We start from the raw sequence: 23,619 nt of genomic DNA on the forward strand, positions 1-23,619 counted from the left end.
GTAATTTTTTATATTTTAAGTAGAGACAGGGTTTCACCATGTTGGCCAGGCTGGTCTCGAACTCCTGACCTTCAGGTGATCCATCTGCCTCAGCCTCCCAAAATGCTGGGATTACAGGCGTGAACCACCGCGCCCAGCCGGAGCAACAGGATTTCATATAGAGCAAATGTTTAGTTTTATCATCTGTAAAATGGAGATAAGTATTGTCAGAGTAAACATGAAGATTAGATAGAACACTTAATGGCCGGGCACGGTGGCTCACGCCTGTAATCCCAGCACTTTGGGAGGCCGAGGTGGGCGGATCACGAGGTCAGGAGATCGAGACCATCCTGGCTAACGCGGTGAAACACCGTCTCTATTAAAAATACAAAAAATTAGCCGGGCGTAGTAACGGGCGCCTGTAGTCCCAGCTGCTCGGGAGGCTGAGGCAGGAGAATGGCGTGAACCCGGGAGGCGGAGGTTGCAGTGAGCCAAGATAGTGCCACTGCACTCCGGCCTGGGTGACAGAGCGAGACTCCGTCTCAAAAAAAGAAAAAAAAAGAACACTTAATGTGCTGGGCCTTTTATAGGTTAACACTGACATCTCAGGCTGAACTATATACATTTTCCTTCACAACCATATCAATCCTTATAAACTATGGATTTATGCTCCTTAAAACAATATATAATGCTGATCACTACTATAAATGTGTGGTTTTAACCAACTGTACTGAAACAGCTTTGAGTTAATATTGTTTGGATATTTGGAGAAAACAACAAGAAGTGCTCTCAGAGTATTTGCTTAGAGGCCGGCTGTGTGAGTGGGTAACTTTCAAAGCTGCTTTTGAGACGCCAGTGTCTGGCATTTCCTGCATTCTGGCCTGGAGGCCGGACATGAATCTGACTTCTAGTAAAAATACACGGTTCCCTTGACAAAGTCGAGCTGTTTATCCCAGAGACTGCACAATTTTCCGTTTATAGGCATGGACCAATGCTAACTGGAAATCATTGCAAAAAGTTTTTTTTTGTCGGGCGGAGGGTGTGGTGTTAAGATAAACGGTGTGCAACAGAAGAAATTAAACTGGAAGAAATTAAAGGTTTTTTTTTAGACTTTTCTGCTTGTTCCTTACTGTTAAAAAGGTCTGCCATCCAGTATTTAGGAAAGCCCTTTAAGACAGTTTGAGGTGTTTTAGCTGGGTTTGTGCCAAAAGTTTCCGTTATATTGGCTTGCTGAAGGACTGCATTTAAAAATGCCCACACATCCGAGCAAGAAGCAGGGCCCATCCCCCTCTGCTAACGTCACGCCTGTGGATTGGCTGATGGAGCTGTGAGCCGGCTGTAGTTGAGCGGGAACCCGAGACCTGACAGTCGCCATGACTGGCTGTCCGGCGTCATCAAGACGCCGAGGCTTCGGGCTCTTTTTCTTCTTGCGTCTACACCGCCTCCTGTTGTTGTTTCTGGTTTTGCTTGGGACCCTGGCCAACAAACTTAACGTGCCACAGGTGTTGCTACCCTTCGGCCGAGAGCCAGGCCGGGTGCCTTTCCTGCTGGAGGCGCAGCGGGGCTGCTACACTTGGTGAGAGGTGGTGGGTGACAAGGATATGCACCCTCACTACCATCCAGTAAGGGTGAGGGGGGTTCTCTCTGTAAGATCCCACAGGAATACCGTGTGGGGCCGCGTGAAGGGGCCTAGCCGGTAGGGGAGGAGAGTGTGGTGTCAGTGAGGGTGGCGAGGAGCAGACCCTTGGGCGCGGCGTGTCCTACTCATGTGGTATATTCTCCAGCTGTGTGATGATCTTCCAGACGTGTGAGGAATTCTCGGGATGTGGGACTGGCCTTTTCTCTGTGTGTGTTGGGAAGGGGTGGTCACTATGAGCAGCCGTCAGGGTAAAGGGAAGCCCTGTGTTGGAGGCCACAGGTACTGATGACTTCCAATGTAAACAACTGGAGTAAGAGGAAGTTCCCCATATCTGAGGAAATTTCTGTAGGAGCAGGAAAACTTGGGGTGCGAGGGTCCCCACTAACTATAGATGAGCTATTCAATGTGAGAAGGACTTACAACAGCCAAGTATTGGGGGTTAACTAAGCACTTCGCATGTGTTAACTCATTCGCTTTTTACAGTCTTGTGAAGTAAGTACTATTACTCCCATTTCACAGATGAGGAAAGTGAGGCCCAGAGACTATGAAGTGTAAACTTCTGGGAATATGAGAAGATTCATCTTGGGTGGAGATGAGATCTGTCTGTATTATCAAAATTGCCCCGTTTATAAAAGGGTACCCGCTTGAAGTGTGAGGACAGGGGGTACACACAACTCCGGGATAATGACTTCCTGACTGAAGATGAAGAGACATAATTTCCTGGTGTGAGAGGACCCAATGATGGGTTATGTGGTTGCCTAAGGTGTGAGAGAACCTAACTGAAGTGAGCTTCAGGATGCCAGTGCATTCATCCTAGATGGAGTAGATACCCCTTTGCCATCTCCTAGGAGAAGCAATGAGGTTTGTTCCGAGTATAAATTCACCTCTCATTTTATGAGGAAGTATAAGGAAAGTGAGCTTGTAAAATGATCCAGTGTGACGTGTGTTTCCTGACTGTGAGGGTGATGCAAGGCATCTTTCCAGCATTGAAAGAGCTATTTCTTCTATCGCTCCAAAAATATTAATGAGGCCAGCCATGGTGGCTCACGCCTGTAATCCCAGCACTTTGGGAGGCCAAGGCAGGAGGATTACTTGAGGCCAGGAGTTTGAGACCAGCCGGATCAACATAGTGAGACCCCATCTCTATTTAAAATAAAAACATTCGGCTGGGCGCAGTGGCTCACGCCTGTAATCCCAGCACTTTGGGAGGCCGGGGCAGGCAGATAACTTGAAGTCAGGAGTTCAAGACCAGCCTGGCCAACGTGATGAAAGCCCATCCCTACTAAAAATACAAAAATTAGCCGGGCATAGTGGCAGATACCTGTAGTCTCAGCTACTCGAGAGGCTGAGGCAGGAGAATCGCTTGAACCCTGGAGGCGAATGTTGCAGTGAGCTGAGATCGCCCTGCTGCACTCCAGCTTGGGCGACAAAGTGACTCGGTCTCAAAAACATAATAATAAATAAGAATAAAAACACTAATGAATGTTTTTGGTATTTTGAGTTGGACTCACACCTCATAATTTAGGCAACTTTTCCATCCGAGATATCAGCAGCCTGGTTTCTAGGACTGAAGGAAACTTTCCTCAGAGTATGAGAAAATCCCGTCTCATTACTAGAAACACATCAGTCCTATTTCTGCATACTGAGGGAAGAATATAAAAATCTTTTTAAAAAAAAATTGAGGGAGGGATATTTCTGTGACTTTGCTCAAGGGATCATTGGGAAAGTTCTCATCAATCTCTCACTTTAATTATCGCATCCCTAAGCAATGTTCCTGCTTTAAAAAGTGTCATTTACATATACCTGGTAGTATGCAACAAGGAAGAAGTGTGAGAATCTATGTTCCACTAAAAGTTAATTTTAACCCACCTATTTCATACTCTTAAGAATTTTGTTCTGGCAGGCATTCCACCCATCATGATGCAGTTACTGTTGAGCCTTTATATGAAAATGGCACCTTGTGTTCCCAAAAAGCTGTACTCATTGCTGAATCTACGCAACCGATACGCCTCAGCAGTATTATTCTTGCTCGAGAAATAGGTATGTTGAGAGCAAAAACACTATGTATCACTTCTTCTGGGGTAGAATAATCTGGTATTTTGTATAGATGGTTAACATGAACAGTGTTGGCTTCAAGTGATTAAAGGGAGAATAAAATGATTCCTAGCTGGCTGTAGTGGCTCACACCTTTAATCCCAGCACTTTGGGAGGCTGAGGCGGAAAGATTGCTTGAGCTCAGGAGTTTAAGAACAGTCTGGGTAACATAGTGAGACCTGTCTCTACAAAAAAAAAAAAAAATTATGGCCGGGGGCGGTGGCTCGCGCCTGTAATCCCCCCACTTTGGGAGGCCGAGGTGGGTGGATCACCTGAGGTGAGGAGTTTGAGACCAGCCTGGCCAACATGGTGAAACCTCGTCTCTACTAAAAATAAAAAAAAATTAGCTGGGCGTGGTGGCGCACACCTGTAGTCCCAGCTACTCAGGGAGGCTGAGGCAGGAGAATTGCTTGAACCTGGGAGACAGAGGTTGAAGTGAGCAAAGATTGTGCCACTGCACTCCAGCGTGGGCGACAGAGGGAGTCTCCATCTCAATAAAATAAAATAAAATAAAAATAAAGAGTATTAGGCAGGATTTTCATTTTTCCTTTCTTTCTTTCTTTCTTTTTTTTTTTTGAGACGGAGTTTTGCTTTTGTTGCCCAGGCTGGAGTGCAGTGGCGCGATCTTGGCTCACTGTAACCTCTGCCTCCCAGGTTCAAGCGATTCTCCTGGCTCAGCCTCCTGAGTAGCTGGGATTACAGGTGCACTGCCACCACGCCTGGCTAATTTTTGTATTTTTAGTAGAGACGGGGTTTCTCCATGTTGGTCAGGCTGGTCTTGAACTCCCAACCTCAGGTGATCTACCTGCCTCAGCCTCCCAAAGTGCTGAGATTACAGGTGTGAGCCACCGTGCCCGGACAGCATTTTCTTTTTTTTAGAGACAGGGTCTTGCTTTGTTGCACAGGTTGTAGTGCAATGGCACAACAGTAGCTCACTGCATCCTGCCTGGCCTGCGCAACACAGTGAGACTCCATCTCTACAAAACAATAATAATAAATAAATTAAAGAATTTTTAAAAACCACCTAAAACCTATTCTTAAGTGGACTTTGCAATTAGATAGAACTAATCTGTTTTTGTTTCCAGCTTTGGAAAATTTCCTAGTACATCTGAGTCATCACTTTTCCCCCACTCCCCTTAACCTTTTGGTTCCTAGGGAATAAGAGTCCTCTACTATTGTTCACCAGATTTTTTTCCAACTACTAACACCTATTCTACAAATTTTGTTACTAGCCCTCTTAATGTTCTCACATGTGCAGTCAGTGACAACTATATCTTGACTGCTGCCTGGCTGAGAGGACTTGTAAGATGTCATCAATTATAAGATAAATCCCAATTGCAGAGATGTTAAAAGATAAAAAACGAGTGTCTAAGAATCAATGAAATATGGTATGATATTCTCAAACATAAGAATCTTTGAAGACCATGTCATGCAGGGTAGCTAAAAAGGATAGAGAAGGATACGAAAGTCAGAAAAAACAAAAAACAAAAAACATTGATTTGGTCACATATGCGATTTTTAAAATGTAATCATTTTTAACTACACAAATTCATTCTGATATAAAAAAATTCACAGAAGTACTAGGAAAAATGTCAAATCTGGCTCTCAGCTTAACTTCGTCTGACTTGTGACCAATTTCCCAAAGTTAAGTATCTTTAAATAAACTTTCCCAATTTTACTATTAATACAATTGTGTACATAGATGAGATTCCCGGTGGTAAGGGCCAGTCTTGGTGTCCTACTAGGAGCATCTGAATGTGAGCAAGTAGTAGGAAAGGGGTGGGACTGGGCATTTTGAAAGAGAAGTGCATGCCTAAGAGAAATTGTTCATTGATTTATTGGACAGATATTTATTGAGTTGCCTACTTTATAAGGCATATATAAAGGTAAAAAGATGTAAGCTTGCCATTGGCATTTAAGTCCTTTTTTTTTTTTTTTTTTGAGATGGAGTCTTGCTGTGTCATCCAGGCTGGAGTGCAATGGCGCGATCTTGGCTTGTTGCAGCCTCCACCTCCTGGGTTCAATAGATTCTCCTGCCTCAGCCTCCTGAGTAGCTGGGACTACAGGCATGCGCCATCACGCCTGGCTAATTTTTGTATTTTTAGTAGAGATGGTGTTTCACCATGTTGGCCAGGCTGGTCTTGAACTCCTGACCTTAAGTGATCCACCCGCCTCGGCCCCCCAAAGTGTTGGGATTACAGGCATGAGCCACCGCACCCAGCCTTAAGTGCTTATTATAAAATTTTGTTTATGATGGTTTTGGTGATAGTGTAGTAAAGAAAGTGGTTATGACAAAGATGATGGATAGACTTGAGGTGAGAGACTTAAGTGCAATGGCGTGATCTCCGCTCACGGCAACCTCTGCCTCCCAGGTTCAAGCGATTCTCCTGCCTCAGCCTCCCGAGTAGCTGGGATTACAGACATGTGCCACCATTCCTGGCTAATTTTGTATTTTTAGTAGAGACGTGGTTTCTCCATGTTGGTCAGGCTCATCTCGAGTTCCCAACCTCAGGTGATCCACCTGCCTCAGCCTCCCAAATTGCTGGGATTACAGGCGTGAGCCACCACACCTGGCCGTGCCCCGCTAAACTTTTGTAATTTTTGTAGAGGTGAGGGTTTCACCATGTTGCCTAGGCTGGTCTCAAACTCTTGGACTCAAGCAGTCCACCCACCTTGGCCTCTCAAAATGCTGGGATTATAGCCATGAGCTACCACACCCGGCTGAGAGCATAATTTTAGGTGAAAAAGTTCACAGGGCAGATGAAGAACCAGTTTGGACAACTGAAGTATACCTGAAATAATGTGGACCTGTAAATAAAAATATGTTATATTATTTAATAAAGTTGTATTCTCTTCACTTTAAAAGTTAAATGTTTGATATTTCTCCTAATCATTCTAAATTTACTTGTAAATCATCCAAAGTAATTTCATTTATTTATTATTTATTTTTATTTTTTGGGACAGGGTTTCACTCTGTTGCCCAGGCTGGAGTTCAGTGGCACAAACATGGCTCATTGCAGCTATGACCTCCTGGGCTCAAGTGATCCCCCTACTTCAGCCTCCTGAGTAGCTGGGACTACAGGGGGGCACCACCAGGACTGGCTAGTTTTTTTATTTTTTGTAAGACTGTGGTAGTGGGATTACTCAGGCTAGTCTTGAACTCCTGGGCTCAAGCAATCCTGCCTTAGCTTCCCAAAGTGTTGAGCTTATAGGCTTGGGCCATTGTACTGGGCAGCTTTTTTTCTTTATGGTCAATGGCCTTGTATTGAAAATTTTTCTAGGCTGGGCACGGTGGCTCACGCCTGTAATCCCAGCACTTTGGGAGGCCAAGGCGGGTGGATCACCTGAGGTCAGGAGGTCGAGACCAGCCTGGCCAACATGGTGAAACCCTGTCTCTACTAAAAATACAAAAATTAGCTGGGCGTGGTTATGGGCACCTGTAATTCCAGCTACTTGGGAGGCTGAGGTAGGTGAATCGCTTGAACCCGGGAGGTGGAGGTTGCAGTGAGCATAAATGGCATCATTGCACTCCAGCCTGGGCGACAAGAGCAAAACTCCTTCTCAGGAAAAAAAAAAAAAAGTTTTCTGCTGTTGAAGTAGTCAGATGAGTAAGCATTGTGTGCACAAGGCTTTTCCTTTTTTATGTAAGGTCACAGCTGCTTCTGTTTGCCATTGTGCTACACATTTCTCTACTGAAAAGGGGGCTTTAATTTCTCATTTGACAAGTGCTAGATTACTCAGTGCCTGATTATCAAGTTACGGATTACTTAAGATTACCTTCCCTCCCTTCCTTCCTTCCTTCACCATCCTGGAACACTTCCTTAGTGGTAATTCTACCAGCAGATCCTGTGAGATTTCAACTTACGTTGTTGTTTTTTGTTCATAGACCCCCATGTCTTTGTCTTTAATTATTTTAACTTGGGGTTCTGTTTGTCAGTTAAATGTTAATCAAGTAGAAAGCTAACTTAATTTTAAAACTTTTTAATTTAAAAATGATTTTAGATTTACAAAAGAGATGTAAAGATAATACAGAAAGTTCCCATATACCCTTTACCTAGTTTGCTCTAATGTTTCACTAATCTTCTCTAGGATTCAATTAAAGATACACATTGCTAAACTAAGTTGTCATGTTTCCTTTGTCTCCTCCAATCTGTGAGTTTCTCAGTCACTTTTTTCTCTTGAGACAGAGTCTCTCTGTCACCAAGGCTGGAGTGCACTGGCACTATCTGGGCTCACTGCAATCTTTGCTTCCCGGTATCAAGTGATCTGCCCACCCCAACCTCCCCAGTAGCTGGGACTGCAGGCACACGCCACCATGCCCAGCTAAGTTTTGTAAAGATGGGGTGTCACCATGTTCAGCCTTTTAGTCACTTTTGATGCTTTTTTTTTTTTTTTTTTTTTCTGAGACTGAGTCTTGCTCTGTCTCCCAGGCTGGAGTGCAGTGGTGCAATCTCAGCTGACTGCAACCTCCGTCTCCCGGGTTCAAGCGATTCTTCTGCCTCAGCCTCCTGAGTAGCTGGGATTACAGGCGCGCACCACCATGCCTGGCTAATTTTTTGTATTTTTAGTAGAGACGGGGTTTCGCCATGTTGGCCATGTTGGCTGGGCTGGTCTTGAACTCCTGACCTAGTGATCCACCCACCTCGGCCCCCCAGAGTGCTGGGATTACAGGCATGAGCCACCGTGCCTGGCCTTGACACTTAAAGAGTGTTGGGTAGCCAGGCACAGTGGCTCACCTCTGTAATCCCAGCACTTTGGGAGGCTGAGGCGGGCGGATCACGAGGTCAGGAGTTTGAGACCAGGCTTGCCAACATGGTGAAACCCCATCTCTACTAAAAATACAAAAAATTAGCCAGGCGTGGTGGTGTGTGCCTGTAATCCCAGCTACTCTGGAGGCTGAGACACGAGGATTGCTTGAACCCCAGAACCCCAGAGGCAGAGGTTGCAGTGAGCTGGATTGCACCACTGCATTGCGACAGAGAGAGACTTTGTCTCAAAAAAACAAACAAACAGTGTTGGGCCAAGGGCACTAGCTCAGGAGGCCTGTAATCCCAGCACTCTGAGAGGCTGAGGCAGGAGGAACACTTGAGCCCAGGAGTTCAAGACCAGCCTGGGCAACATTAGCAAGACCAAGTCTCTACTAAAAAAAAAAAAAGAAAAAATTAGCCAGGCATGGTGGTACGTGCCTGTAAACCCAGCTACTCAGGAGGCCAAGGCTGGAGGATTGCTTGAGTCCAGGAGTTTGAGGCTGCAGTGAGCCATGATCGAACTGCTGCACTCCAGAGACCTTGTTTAAAGGAAAAAAAAAAAAAAAAGAGTACTGGTCAGATGTTGTATATAGAATGTTTCTCAATTTGGGTTTGTCTAATATTTTCTCATGATTAGCCTGGGGTTATGATTTTGAGGGAAAAAACCCACATAGAATTGAAGGACCCTTCCCATTGCATTATTTCATGGGGTTCATGATATCAGCATGATTTATCACTGTTGGTGGTAACCTTGATCACTTGGTTAAGGTGGTATCTGTCAGGTTTCTCCACTGTAAAGCTACCATTTTCCCCTTTGTATATGCTGTTCATTAAAAGTGGTCATGAAGCCTAGCCTACAATTTAAAGGAAGGGGAATTGGCCTGGACAACAAAGTGAGACCCTGTCTCTACAAAAAACTAAAAAATTAAAAATTAGTCAGGTGCGGTGGCATGCGCCTATAATCCCAACCACTCAGGAGGCTGAGGTGGAAGGATCACTTGAGCCCAGGAGTTCGAGGCTGCAGTGAGCTATGATTGTGCCACTGCTCTCCAGCCTGGGTGACAGAGTGAGACCCTGTTTTTAAAAAAGCAAAACAAAAAAAAAGGAAGGAGAACTGACCTTTGCCTCTTGGAAGGAGGAGTGCCAAAGGATTTGTGCACATGTATTAACCACTGCAATAACTAATAAATATTTGAGGGAGATATTTTCATGTATCCTGTTTCTCCTTGAAGCTTTACCCACTGATTTTAGTGTTTATCCATGAATCTTAGTACTGTGATGCTCTTTTTTTTTTTTGGGCAGGGGGGATGGGATCTTGCTTTTGCAGTGGCATGGACTCAGCTCATTGCAGCCTTGACCACTCAGGCTCAAGCGATTCTTCCACCTCAGCCTCCGATGTAGCTGGGACCATAGATGTGTGCCACCATACCTGGCTAGATTCTTTTTATTATTTGTAGATATGAGGTCTCACTATGTTGCCCAGGCTGATCTTGAACTCCTGGGCTCAAGGGATTTCCTTCATATATTCTATACTTATTAACTAGTATTCTTCTGAAAGAAAGATGTCTTACATCTTACAAACAACTTCTTCCCAGTTGATTTATTCAATTATTTATGTCAGTATGGGTTCATGAGTATTTATTTAATTTGGGGGCTATATTTCAATATTATAATTTATTCTGTTATTCCGGTTTTTCCAGCTTTGGCCATTGGGGGCTCTTTCAGGTTGGCTCCTATGTCCTTTGGGCTTGCCCTTATCTTTTCTTTAATTTTTGTGACTGATGAATTGATTGTACTTTCTTACTTTTTAGTTCTATGAGATGGGCCAGGGTCATCTTAGCCATTTCTTCAAGGAGTCCTGGTTCTTTATATTAAATAATTATATTTAGTGCCTGTAATCTCAGCGGTTTAGGAGGCTGAGGTAGGAGGATCGCTTGAGGCCAGGTGTTCTAGACTAGCCTGGGTAATGTAGCAAGACTCCATCTCAACAATAAGAATTATATTTAGAAACCAAGATCTGGGTGCCAGTGTGCTTGTTGTTACTGGTGTATCCACTGCTTCTAGGCCCTCTCAGCAAACATAACTAGGAAATATATGTATATATGCTAACTCATGTATGCATATATATCTACACTTATTTCTATATCTATCTGCATAGATATTAAAATAAACATGAGCTCATACTGATATCTTCAATTCTAATCTTGTACCTTAGGGTTTATTCTAGCCTTCCCACCTTGCTTATTGTAACTTCTTTCTCTGACAGGGAAAAAAGTGACTTTCATTATCTATGATGTATTTACTTATTTGTCCAATTCTATTGTCTATATAAAGTAATTTCAGGATGAGTAATTCAATTTTTAATGTTTCTTGTGAAAGGAAGCATACCATTTCCTGAAATAAGCATATTTTATTGCACCTTAGCCCTTGTTGAGGGCCATTTACCTGTATTATCCTATTAACATTCTCCTTTGATTTTTTTTTCAATGTTTAATTTTTTTTTTTGTAGATGGAATCTAGCTCTGTTGCCCAGGCTGGAGTGCAATGGCACAATCTTGGCTCACTGCAACCTCTGCCTCCCAGGTTCAAGCAATTCTCCTGCCCCAGTCTCCCGAGTAGCTGGGACTACAGGCATGCACCACCATGCCTGGCTAATTTTTGTATTTTTAGTAGAGATGGTGTTTCATCATGTTGGCCAGACTGGTCTTGAACTCCTGACCTCAGGCAGTCCGACCGCCTTGGCCTCCCAAAGTGCTGGGATTACAAGCGTGAGCCATCACGCCCAGCCAATGTTTAATTTTTAATTTTTTGTTTTTTTGAGACAGAGTCTCACTCTGTCACCCAGGCTGGAGTGCAGTGGCGTGATCTCAGCTCACTGTAACCTCTGCCTCCCGGGTTCAAGCAATTCTTTCGCCTCAGTAGCTGGGACTACAGGCGTGCACCACCATGCCCGGCTAATTTCTGTATTTTAATAGAGACGGAGTTTCACCATGTTGGCCAGGCTGGTCTCAAACTCCTGACCTCAGGTGATCCACCTACCCTGCCTCAGCCTCCCAAAGTGCTGGGATTAGAGGCGTGAGCCACTGCACCTGGCCTCTCCTTTGATTTTAAAATTCCTTAAAAGCAGATCTATGGCTAGGGACAGAGTTTATCCCCGATGTTTACTGGTAATTTGGGGTCATTGGAAAGTGGTAGTAACTTTGCTTTTTGGTTTTTTTGGATGAAGCTAAAACTAAAAATGTTACAAGAGTAGAATGGAACAGCTATATAGACAGTTCTCAATTACATGGCAAATGTGGTAGGAAAGAGTGCTGTTAAAATGTAGTGGTACGAAACAGTTTTTATTTCATTCTCATTTTATTCTGTACTGTTTCAATTAGTGTTTCTGAATTTCATTATGGGTATATTGACTAGAACTCTGGTTGGACTGGGACTCTAGCTAGATCTAATACAGTGGTTCCCAGGCTTTTAAATCTCATGGCTCAGAAGAAAAAATAACTGAAAGAAAGGAAGAGAGAAAGAGACAGAGAAGTTTAGATAGGGCTGACTTACAGTTGCCACCGTTTTACTTTCCTAAATAAATACATTTTTAAAAATCTACTAATACCATTATTTCATAAAAGAAAATTTTTTACCATTTTAAAAGTAAGACATATGAATAAAGTATAATCCTTTAATATGACTACAACTTAATTTTATTATTCACTTTTTCTTTTTTATTTATTTATTTATTTTTGAGACAGAGTCTCACTCTGTCACACAGGTTTGAGTGCAGTGGTGTGATCTCAACTCACTACAACCTCTGTCTCCTGGGTTCACACCTTTCTCCTGCCTCAGCCTTCCAAGCACCTGGGACTACAGGTGCCTGCCACCACTCCAGGATAATTTTTTTGTATTTTTAGTAGAGACGGGGTTTCACCGTGTTAGCCAGGATGGCCTTGATCTCCTGACCTTGTGATCTGCCCACCTCGGCCTCCCAAAGTGCTGGGATTACAGGCATCAGCCACCGTGCATGGCCTATTATTCGCTATTTTAAAATTTTTATTTGTTATCAGGATCTTGAAGAATTTGGAGAAAAAGATTAAAATTTTTATTTTTCTTATTTTTCCATGGATGAGTAAAAACATCATCATAGATCAGTGTTTTGGAATCTCTGGTCTAGTGCCTCTTGTTATAAAGAAAGGCTCTTATATCTTGTTATTATGCTATTTTCTTCCATAGGTAAAAGCAGCAGTCATAGTCTTTCTTTTTCGTAATCTTTAGAATACAGTTTTGAGTATTTGAGACATTTAATAGATTCATGACCTATTGAATTAAATACTCAGTTTTTGGGTTCATTGTAGTGACTGACCATGAGCTACGCTGTGATGTTAAGGTTGATGTGATAAACAGCATTGAAATTGTATCTCGGGCCCGGGAACTTTATGTAGATGATTCGCCACTGGAACTGATGGTGAGGGCATTGGATGCTGAAGGTAAAGAACTTCAGAGGATTCAACAAAATTACCTAAAATAAAGTAATACCTGTTTATGTTTAGCACTTGGAAACAAAAACTTGAGTGACAAAAGTAGATTAGAAAAAATATCCATTTTCTCATTTGGAGCTCATAGATGAATAATAGTTCTGAGTATAATTTAATGTATTAGCTACACGTTTTCATAAAATATTCCTGCTGTTGTTAGTTATCTCAGAACTTTTCCTTTCTTTTCTGTTTTTTTTTTTTTTTTTTGGGGGGCGTGGGGAGGGGGACAGAGTTTTGCTTTTGTTGCCCAGGCTGGAGTACAATGGCATGATCTTGGCTCACTGCAACCTCTGCCTCCTGAGTTCAAGCAGTTCTCCTGCTTCAGCCTCCTGGGTAGCTGGGATTACAGGCCTGTGCCACCACTCCCGGCTAATTTTGTATTTTTAGTAGAGATGGGGTTTCACCATGTTGGTCAAGCTGGTCTTGAACTCCTGACCTCAGGTGATCCACCTGCCTTGGCCTCCCAAAGTGCTGGGATTACAGGCGTGAGCCACCGCGCCTGGCCACTTTCTTTTTTTTTTGAGATGGAGTCTCGCTCTGTTGCCTAGGCTCAAGTGCAGTGGTGTGATCTTGGCTCACTGCAACCTCTGCCCTCCTGGTTCAGGCAATTCTTGTGCCTCAGACTCCCAAGTGGCTGGGAATACAGGCGCGTGCTACCACGCCCGTTAATGTTTGTATTTTTAATGGAGACGGGTTTCACCATGTTGATCAGGCTGGTCTCGAACTCCTGGCCTCAAGTGATCTGCCTTCCTCGGCCTCCCAAGTGTTGGGATTACAGGCATGAGCCACCGCACCAGCCTCCGAACTTTTCTTAGATACCCAAATCTACCACTGAGCTTCTGTTGATGGGCCCTAGATCAACAATTAAGAACACTTTTTGGAATTTATTGCTAGCTCTGTTTGATCAATCCACTTTCTATAGACCAGGAGAATTAAATGCAAATCTGTAAAAAAGTTACAAACTTGATCTAATCTTTAATGCTTTTAATACTGTATACTCTATTAATGCTATAATGAGGTATTAAAAAACACTTAGGGGGTAAAAAAAAAAAATTTAGTTGGGACGTGGTGGCTCACGCTTATAATTCTAGCACTTTGGGAGGCCGAGGTTGAAGTATCCTGTGAGGCCAAGTTTCCCATGATTAATTAAAAAAAAATTATAATGTATTGCCACTTTCTTTGTAAATTACTTGAGTGATTTGTTTTTTTTTAAATCTGAAAAATGAACTATTCTGGAAGCCTTTTTGTTTTTTGTTTTTTTTTGGATACAGAGTCTGTCACTCAGGCTGGAGAGCGGTGACACAAGCATGGCTCACTGCAACCTTGACCTCCCAGGCTCAAGCAATCCTCCTACCTCAACCTCCTGAGTAGCTAGGACTACAGGTGCAGGCCACCATGCCTGGATAAGTTTTTATTTTACAGGCCAGGTGTCACTATGTTGCCCAGGTTGGTCTCAAACTCCTGGGTTCCAGTGAGCATCCTGCCTTGGCCTCCCAAAGTGCTGGGATTACAGGTACAAGCTATTGCACCTGGCCCTCCTACAAAAATTTGTGTGGAGGGGACCAGGATTAAGGATGCCTTGTCAACCATGAGGTGGCCTTTATGTAGAAAGGAACAGAAGGAGCATGGCATAATTATTGTCAACCAGAAGTTAATCAGCTTGAGCCCTTTTTACTTTCAGACAGCTTGTGCAGCAACATCATTTATTGTTTGTGTAGGGAACTTTCTCATATATATGTTTTAATTCATTAATGATAGTGCTTTCTATTTCTTAATGAAAGAGGCTTCAAAGTAATTTTCTAGTTAGGTTTCCCTTTCTTGTTGTAAATACCTGAATATTTTTAAATATGTGATCCTATCTTGTCTGCTTTTGGTTTGCTCTACAGGAAATACTTTTAGTAGTTTGGCAGGGATGATGTTTGAGTGGAGCATTGCCCAGGACAACGAGTCAGCAAGAGAAGAACTGTCTAGCAAAATTAGGTAAACTTGAAACCAAACATAAATCATCTGACTATGAAGAAGACATCTGCCATTAAGCGGCATGCTGAACAAGCAACCATTTGTGTGGGCTTTAATGATCCTGCTCTCTCTACTTTTTTGAAACTGATAAATTACTGAGGGAAATGTCTTTGATAGAAGGAAATATGACATAGATGTAGGTACCTTTATGATCGCTTAATCTGAGTTATTATGGAGGAGTTCATGGGCTAAGTACTACACAATTATTTGAGCCAGGTATATCTTCTGGAAGTTCTTTTTGTTCAAGCTACCTGCACATTCTGAAGTAGAGGGAGAAGGATGATAGTATGAAATTTTGTCTTCAGTACCAAGTAGATCTCAGATCCAAGTTTTACTCCCACCACAATTTTAGCCAGAGGCTCATAAATCCCTTTCTTTTCTTTTTTTTTTTTTTTTCGAGATGGAGTCTTGCTCTGTCTCCCAGGCTGGAGTGCAGTGGTGTGATCTCAGCTCACTGCAACCTCTGCCTCCTGGGTTCACACCTTTCTCCTGCCTCAGACTCCCGAGTAGCTAGGACTACAGGAGCCCTCCACCACGCCCGGCTAATTTTTTTTTTTTTTTTTTTTAGTAGAGAACGGGGTTTCACCGTGTTAGCCAGGATGGTCTCAATCTCCTGACCTCCTGATCTGCCCACTTCGGCCTCCCAAAGTGCTGGGATTACAGGCATGAGCCACCGTGTCTGGCCTTCTCTTTCTTTTTTTTTTTTTGAGATGGAGTCTTGCTCTGTCACTCAGGCTGGAGTGCAGTGACACTAACTTGGCTCACCGCAGCCTCCACCTCCTGGGTTCAAGCGATTCTCCTGCCTCAGTCTCCCGAGTAGCTGGGACTACAGGCGCCCGCCACCATGCCCGGCTAATTTTTGTATTTTTAGTGGAGACGGGGTTTCCCCATATTGGCCAGGGTGGTCTCAAACTCCTGACCTCAAGTGATCCACCCACCTCGGCCTCCCAAAGTGCTGGGATTATAGGCGTGAGCCACTGCGCCTTGCCTTTATCTTTTTCTTATTATTATTATTTTTTTTTAATTTTTTTTTGAGACAGAGTCTTGCTCTGTCACCCAGGCTGGAGTGCAGTGGCACAATCTTGGCTCACTGCAACCTCCATCTCCTGGGTTCAAGTGATTCTCCTCTCTCAGCCTCCCAAGTAGCTGGAATTACAGGCACGTGCCACCACCCCCGGCTAATTTTTGTATTTTTAGTAGAGACGGAGTTTTGCCATGTTGGCCTGGCTGGTCTTAAATTCCTGACCTCAAGTGATGTGCCCGCCTTGGCCTCCCAAAGTGCTGGGATTACAGGCGTGAGCTACCATGCCCAGCCAAAAGTGTTTTACATTCTATGGACATTGAAGGAACTATGTTTAAAGTCTCTTAGGGACTTTTGGAAGAACACTTCGTTTAATTCTGCTAGAAACACATTTTATTTTATGTCTTTAGGATTCTTAAATACTCTGAAGCTGAATATGCTCCCCCAATATATATAGCTGAGATGGAAAAAGAGGAGAAACAAGGAGATGTGATTTTAGTGTCTGGGATTAGAACTGGTGTTGCTGTTGTAAAAGTTCGAATTCATGAACCATTCTATAAGGTAAAAACTTTGTGCTATAAATTTTCCTTACTTTTTTTTTCAAGATATGGTCTTACTCTGTTGCCCAGGTACTACAGGAATGCACTACCCGTCCTGTTTTTTTTTTTTTTTTCTTTTTGTAGAGACAGACAGGGTTTCACCAGGTTGCCCAGGCTGGTCTCAAACTTCTGAGCTCAAGCAGTCTGCCTGCCCCAGTCTCCTAAAGTGCTGGGATTACAGGCGTGAGCCAACACAACTGGCCAGTGCTATAAATTTTTCATCTAATAGTCTTGCCTATGGAAAATATAGTTTTTTATGTTTATCTATAGTAGAAGCCCTCTAGTCTGATGTGATTTGGGGCAATAGTTGCTCATTTAATTGAAAAAGTTATTTGAAGTAGGTAAGCATTAAAAAATTATCTTAAACATTTTATTGCCTGATTACAATTACAAATGTGACTGGTATTTTCACTTAAAATATATAACTACATTTTATTCACCAATCCTTGATGTAGGTGCAAGGCCTTTCTTTGACCATGAGTTCACTGATTTGAAATCTACATACACTTTCTCCGATAAACTACAGTTTCTAATTTCTTCCTTTTTTTGGGGTGGGGGGGTTTCAAGTGATTCTTGTGCCTCAGCCTCCCGAATATCTGGGATTACAGGTGTGTGTCACCATGCCCAACTAATTTTTGTATTTTTAGTAGAAACAGAGTTTCACCATGATGCGCCAGGCTGGTTTCAAACTTCTGGCCTCAAGTGATCCACTTGTCTCAGCCTCCCAAAGTGCTAGGATTGCAGGTGTGAGCCACCGCGCACGGCCCTAATTTCTAGTCAAGTAAAAATTTAGATGCAGGAAGAATTTGAGTGCAGACATTTATATTTTAAAGGATTTTCCCTAATATTTTACATTTCTCACTTATACCTAATTGATAGTACATATTAGCAGCTTGCCTTTAACTTTTTTTGAAACATTTAAATTTTTAATAGAAATAACAGTTCTCTTTTCACATCTATAGTTTTTGTTTTAATGTGATTATAATTACAAGCACAACTTGCATAAATAGGTTTGGGAAAAACAAATTTTTTTGGTAAGCATTTAATTCAATGGCAAGAACATGAGTGTGTGGACCTCCTAGAGAGAAGCCTACCAACCTTGCATTGGGTAAATCTTCATAAAAATCAGTGTGTTCAACAGAGAGTGGAAAGTAACTTAATCTGGCAAGTCAGTTAATTGGAGGTTGGCTAAAAGAATTTCTGTGTTCTACAATTGAGTCTTACCTTTTCTCATTTCAGCATACTTGACTTTTTATTTACCTACTTTTTTTCTTTTAGAAGACTTTTTTGTTCTAAGTCTGAGTACCTTAGAAAGTTAATAAGGTATTAAGATTCATAATCACTTTTTAAGGCTAGCTGAAATTATGACTTGTGATTAGGAAAGCTTTTAAAAAAATCTTTATAAAAAATTTTAAAAGAAGTTTAAAAGAAGTAAGCTTTTAACAAGAAAGATGACTGTGAGGATTCCGTCCATGGAAACTGTTTTTTTTTTTCTTTCCCTCCCTCTTTTAGAAAGTGGCAGCAGCCTTAATACGTCTGCTTGTTTTGGAGAATATATTTCTTATACCATCCCATGATATTTATCTCTTAGTAGGAACATATATTAAATACCAAGTTGCAAAAATGGTTCAAGGGAGAATGACAGGTAAGGTGATTTATTTTTTCTCCTATGACTCACATTTCCCAAATCTTTTCTGCTGACAAGATCAGCAACTCCACATTACATATGAAAAATACTTGTGTTTTCAGATTTTGTGGTAAAGTATTAATTGCTGTACTTAACTAATATTAGACAGAAATAGCCCCATATCTTGAACATATTAATGGCATAGTTAGGCTGCTTAGCTTCAGTGCCAACAGGCATCTGAACTCTCTATTAAAACAACAACTAGCCAGGCATGGTGGCTCTCACTTGTAATTCCAGCTACTCTGGAAGCTGAGGCAGGAAGATTGCTTGAGGCCAGAAGTTGGAGACCAATCTAGGCAACAGAGCAAGAGCCCCATATCTTTTTTATTTTTTTATTTTTATTTTTTTGAGATGGGGGTCTCACTCTGTTGCCCAGGTTGTAGTACAGTGGCATGATCATGGCTCCTTGCAACCTTGAACTCCTGTGCTCAAGTGATCCTCCCACCTCAGCCTCCTGAATGGCTGGAGCTACAGGTTCCTGCCACCATATCGAGCTCTTTTTTTTTTTTTCTAGATGTAGTCTCTCTCTGTCGCCCAGGCTGGAGTGCAGTGGCATGATCTTGGCTCACTGCAACCTCCACCTCTGGGTTCAAGCAATTATCCTGCCTCAGCCTCCTGAGTAGCTGGGATTACAGGTGTGCACCACCATGCCCAGCTAATTTTTTGTATTTTTAGTAGAGACGGGGTTTCACCATGCTGGCTGGGCTGGTCTCAAACTCCTGGCCTCATGATCCATCCGCCTCAGCCTCCCAAAGTGCTGGGATTACAGGCGTAAGCCATCACGCCTGGCCTCTTTTTTTTTTTTTTTTTTTTTTTTTGTTTGTGAGAGATGGGATCTCATTATGTTACCCAGGCTGGTCTTGAACTCCTTGCCCCAAGTGATTCTCCCACCTTGGCCTCCCTCCCAAAGGGCTGAGATTATAGGTGTCAGCTACTATGCCAAGCTGAGACCTCATCTCTAAAAATAACTAAATAAATAAAACAACAAAAGCTTTACTAGCTTTTGAAGGGCAAGTTAAAACACTTTACCGAAGGGACTTGAATGATCATTGCAATGATCTTTGCAAAAGTTGTTTCTTGAGAAACTCAATTAATTGACTGAAAGCTTAATATTCTATTGATACTAAAAGTTACATTGAGCTTTTTTTTTTTTTTTTTTTTTTAAGATGGAGTCTCACTCTGTCGCCCAGGCTGGAGTGCAGTGGCACGATCTCGGCTCACTGCAAACTCTGCCTCCTAGGTTCAAGCGATTCTCCTGCCACAGCCTCCCGAGTAGCTGGGATTACAGGAGCCCACCACTACGCCTAGCTAATTTTTTGTATTTTTAGTAGAGATGGGGTTTCACCATATTGGCCAGGCTGGTCTCTAACTCCTGACCTCGTGATTCACCCACCTCAGCTTCCCAAAGTGCTGAGATTACAGGCGTGAACCACCGCACCTGGCCTAAAAGTTACATTGAGCTTTTAAAGTATGTATTGGCTCCATTAACAGTAATCTTTTTCTTACTAATGATGACCCCTCCTCCTACTCATTTCACTAGTTTTTGAGAATACAAGCAAAACCAATTCTCTCTCTCTCTCTATATATATATATATATATATTTTTTTTTTTTTTTTTTTTTTTTGAGACGGAGTTATGCTTTGTCGCCCAGGCTAGAGTGCAATGGTTTGATCTCAGCTCACTGCAACCTCCACCTCCCAGGTTCAAGCCATTCTCCTGCATCAGCCTCCCGAGTAGCTGGGATTACAGGCACACGCCATCACGCCTGGCTAATTTTGGTATTTTTAGTAGAGACGGGGTTTCACCATGTTGGCCAGGCTGGTCTCGAACTCCTAACCTCAGGTGATCCACCCGCCTTGGCCTCCCAAAGTGCTGGGATTATAGGCGGAGCCACCACACCCAGCCTCCAACAATATATTTTAACTCATATACTCCCCCCCAAATGGTTACATGTAGAAATTCGTCATAGCAGGAAAAACATTAGAAGCAGATCATACTCTTATTTTATGTCTGCTTCCTGATCATTCCTTTTTGATCAAGAATACATCATTATCTACTGGAATGGCTGCTGTCATTACATTTATGTATCTTTCATGTCTTACAGAGGTGAAATTTCCCCTGGAACATTATATACTGGAATTGCAAGACCATAGAGTTGCACTTAATGGGTCTCATTCTGAGAAAGTGGCTATACTGGATGACAAAACAGCCATGGTGACTGCCTCACAACTGGGCCAGACTAATCTTGTCTTTGTCCATAAAAGTATCCTTTTGTTCAAGTTTTAGCTGCCAGTCTACACTTCCTTGAGCATTCTAGACATGTTCTTTGGTAAAATAATTTATTAAGAATGATTATGGCCGGGCGAGGTGGCTCACGCCTGTAATCCCAGCACTTTGGTAGGCCGAGGTGGGCGGATCACGAGGTCAGGAGATCGAGACCATCCTGGCTAACACGGTGAAACCCTGACTCTACTAAAAATACCAAAAATTAGCCAGGCGTGGTGGCGGGCGCCTGTAGTCCCAGCTATTCGGGAGGCTGAGGCAGGAGAATGGCGTGAACCCGGTTGCAGTGAGCCAAAATCGTGCCACTGCACTCCAGCCTGGGGGGCAGAGCGAGACTCTGTCTCAAAAAAAAAAAAAAAAAGGAATGATTATAGTACTACTACAGTGTTTTCTATAGGTTTTATTTTTAATAAAGAATTATAAGTTATTACTGTCATAATTTCTAGCAGAGTAAGTAGAGAAAAGGAGTATAGTTGGAACTTGGGATCTACTAACTTCAATGCTTATTTGCAACCTCAATCAAATTGTAATTAGGGAAATAAAAAACCGGAATTAGGGGAATGGGGAAAACGGAGTTTGGAAGAACATGTGAGAATTTTATTTAATTTGTTCTTTTCTATTTGTACATGATAATTGAGAAAATATGCTATTATCTCCAGTAGCTGTTTAACTAATATTTTTATTGTGTTGAGAGCAATTTTTAAAAATTCACTAAACCTGCTATGCAAGGATTGAACAAAGAAAGGTACACAGAGGCCGGGCATGGTGGCTCACGCCTGTGATCCCAGCACTTTGGGAAGCCGAGGCGGGCTGATCACCTGAGGTTGGGAGTTCCAGAACAGCTTGACCAACATGAAGAAACCCTGTCTCTACTAAAAATACAAAAATTAGCCGGGCGTGGTGGCGCATGCCTGTAATCCCAGCTACTCGGGAGGCTGAGGCAGGAGAATCGCTTGAACCCCCGGAAAGTGGAGGTTGCGGTGAGCCAAGATCTTGCCACTGCACTCCAACCTGGGCAACAAGAGCGAAACTCCATCTCAAAAAAAAAAAAAAAAAAGAAAAGTACACAGAGATCTGTAATAGTCAATGAAAACAGAAGAGAATGAAGATTTAAATTCTCAGAAAATTGAAACATGATTTGGACTCCATCTCTCTATGTTTTATTTGGAAATTTTTTTGAATATTTTAATCTGAAAGAAATTCATTCAGCAAATATCTATTATATTTCTACTATATGCTCAACATTGTTCTAAGCTCTGGGTATGCAAACTGCCATTTTGTCCAGTATAGTTAGATTCTTCAAATATTATTATTATTATTATTATTTTTTGAGACGGAGTTTTGCTCTTGTTGCCCAAGCTGGAGTGCAGTGGCGCGATTTCTGCTCACTCCCGCCTCCGCCTCCCGGGTTCGAGTTATTCTCTTGCCTCGGCCTCCTGAGCAGCTGGGATTACAGGTGTGCGCCACCATGCCCGGCTAATTTTTGTATTTTTAGTAGAGACAGGGTTTCACCATGTTGGCCAGGCTGGTCTCGAACTCCTGACCTCAGATGATCCACCCACTTTGGCCTTCCACAGTGCTGGGATTACAGGCATGAGCCACTGTGCCTGGCCAAAAATTATTATTTTTGTAGAGACAGAGTCTCACTCTGTTGCCCAGGCTGGAGTGCAGTGGTGCAATCTTGGCTCACTGCAACCTGTAAACTCCCAGGCTCAAGTGATCCTCCCAGCTCAGCCTCCCAAGTAGCTGGGACCACAGGCACGTGCCACCATGCCCAGCTAATTTTTGTATTTTTTTGTAGACACGAGATCTCGCCATGTTGCCCACACTGCTCTTGAACTCCTGGACTCAAGCGATTCACCTGCCTTGGCCTCCCAAAGTGCAGGATTCCAGGCATGAGCCACACACCCAGCCAGATTTTTTTTTTTTTTAGAGATAGAGTCTCACTCTGATGCCCAGGTTAGAGTACAGAGGCATGATCATAACTCACAGTAGCCTTGAGCAATCCTCCCACCTCAGCCTTCTGAGTAGCTGGGACTATAGACATACACCACCGTGCCATACTAATTGTGTCTTTTTTTGTAGAGATGAGATCTTGCTAGGCTGAGTAGGCTGGATGAACTACTGGCCTTTAATGAACCTCCTGCCCAGGCCTCTCAAAGTGCTTGGATCCACCACACCCAGTCTTTACCTAGCATAGTTAGAGAAGTCCTCTCTGATGAGGCGACACTGGCACAATAAGCCATGTGGATAATTGGTGAAAGACTTCTAGGGAAAGGAAAGAGCAATGGCAAAGGTTCTGAAGTAGGAGCATATTTGGCATGATTAAAGAAGAGTAAGGAAGACAGTGAAGCTAAAGTGCAGTGAATCAGGAAATAGTAGAAGTAATAGAGTAGGGGAGGGGCAGATTAGGTAGGGCCTAGTAGGCTTACTCTGAATAAGAATGTCTCTACTCTGGGCACACGTGGGTAGCCCTGCTCCGAAAGGAGCAGTAGTTCTGCTACTCCACTTCAAGATAAGTTGCTAACACCAAAAAAATTCTATCAAGCTTGAAAGGTACAGTATTTCTTGTATAATATTGTTAGTTAGCAGCCTATATTATTTGTCTAACACACATTAAGGAGAGTTATTGATCCAATGTTGTTTGCTTTTTAGTCATTTTAAGGTACCCAGGACATTTTTCAACAAATACAATCATACTTACAAAATAAATTAAGTTACTCAATATTTATTGAGCCCCAACTCTGTGTCAGGCACTTCCCTGAATTCCCCAGGTGAACTTAAATGTTCTTTTTTTCCCCCATATTTTCAGTTCATATTGTTATTTTTTTCCAAAGTATCAAATATTAAAATACATTGTATTTGTCTATTTATATATCTTTTTTGAGGACATGGATGGTGACTATTCATAATGTGTCCCAGCACCTGGCATAGAGTAGCTGGTGGAACTGTTCATGGAGATGGAGAATATAAGAGAAAGAGCAGTTTTAAGGAAAAAGGTAGCGAGTTCAGTTTTTCACATGTTAA

General features: G+C 42.6%; 1 protein-coding gene across 2 annotated transcripts in view; it reads left to right on the forward strand.

Annotated features, from left to right (window-relative positions):
- The first annotated feature begins 1,280 nt into the window (after positions 1 to 1,280).
- NUP210L (nucleoporin 210 like) overlaps positions 1,281 to 23,619 on the forward strand; it is a 163,136-nt gene continuing 140,797 nt past the window's right edge. Inside the window, exons 1-7 of one of the 2 annotated variants that reach the window (XM_054461107.1) lie at positions 1,281 to 1,555; positions 3,522 to 3,658; positions 12,804 to 12,935; positions 14,870 to 14,963; positions 16,434 to 16,584; positions 18,135 to 18,267; positions 20,414 to 20,572. In XM_054461107.1, the coding sequence (XP_054317082.1) occupies positions 1,353 to 1,555; positions 3,522 to 3,658; positions 12,804 to 12,935; positions 14,870 to 14,963; positions 16,434 to 16,584; positions 18,135 to 18,267; positions 20,414 to 20,572 (1,009 nt within the window). In that variant the 5' untranslated portion in view covers positions 1,281 to 1,352. The remainder of the gene's footprint in view (positions 1,556 to 3,521; positions 3,659 to 12,803; positions 12,936 to 14,869; positions 14,964 to 16,433; positions 16,585 to 18,134; positions 18,268 to 20,413; positions 20,573 to 23,619) is intronic. The other variant, XM_054461097.1, reaches the window with a different exon arrangement.

Source organism: Pongo pygmaeus, chromosome 1, assembly GCF_028885625.2.
Source record: "Pongo pygmaeus isolate AG05252 chromosome 1, NHGRI_mPonPyg2-v2.0_pri, whole genome shotgun sequence".
Taxonomy (NCBI): Eukaryota; Metazoa; Chordata; class Mammalia; order Primates; family Hominidae; genus Pongo; species Pongo pygmaeus.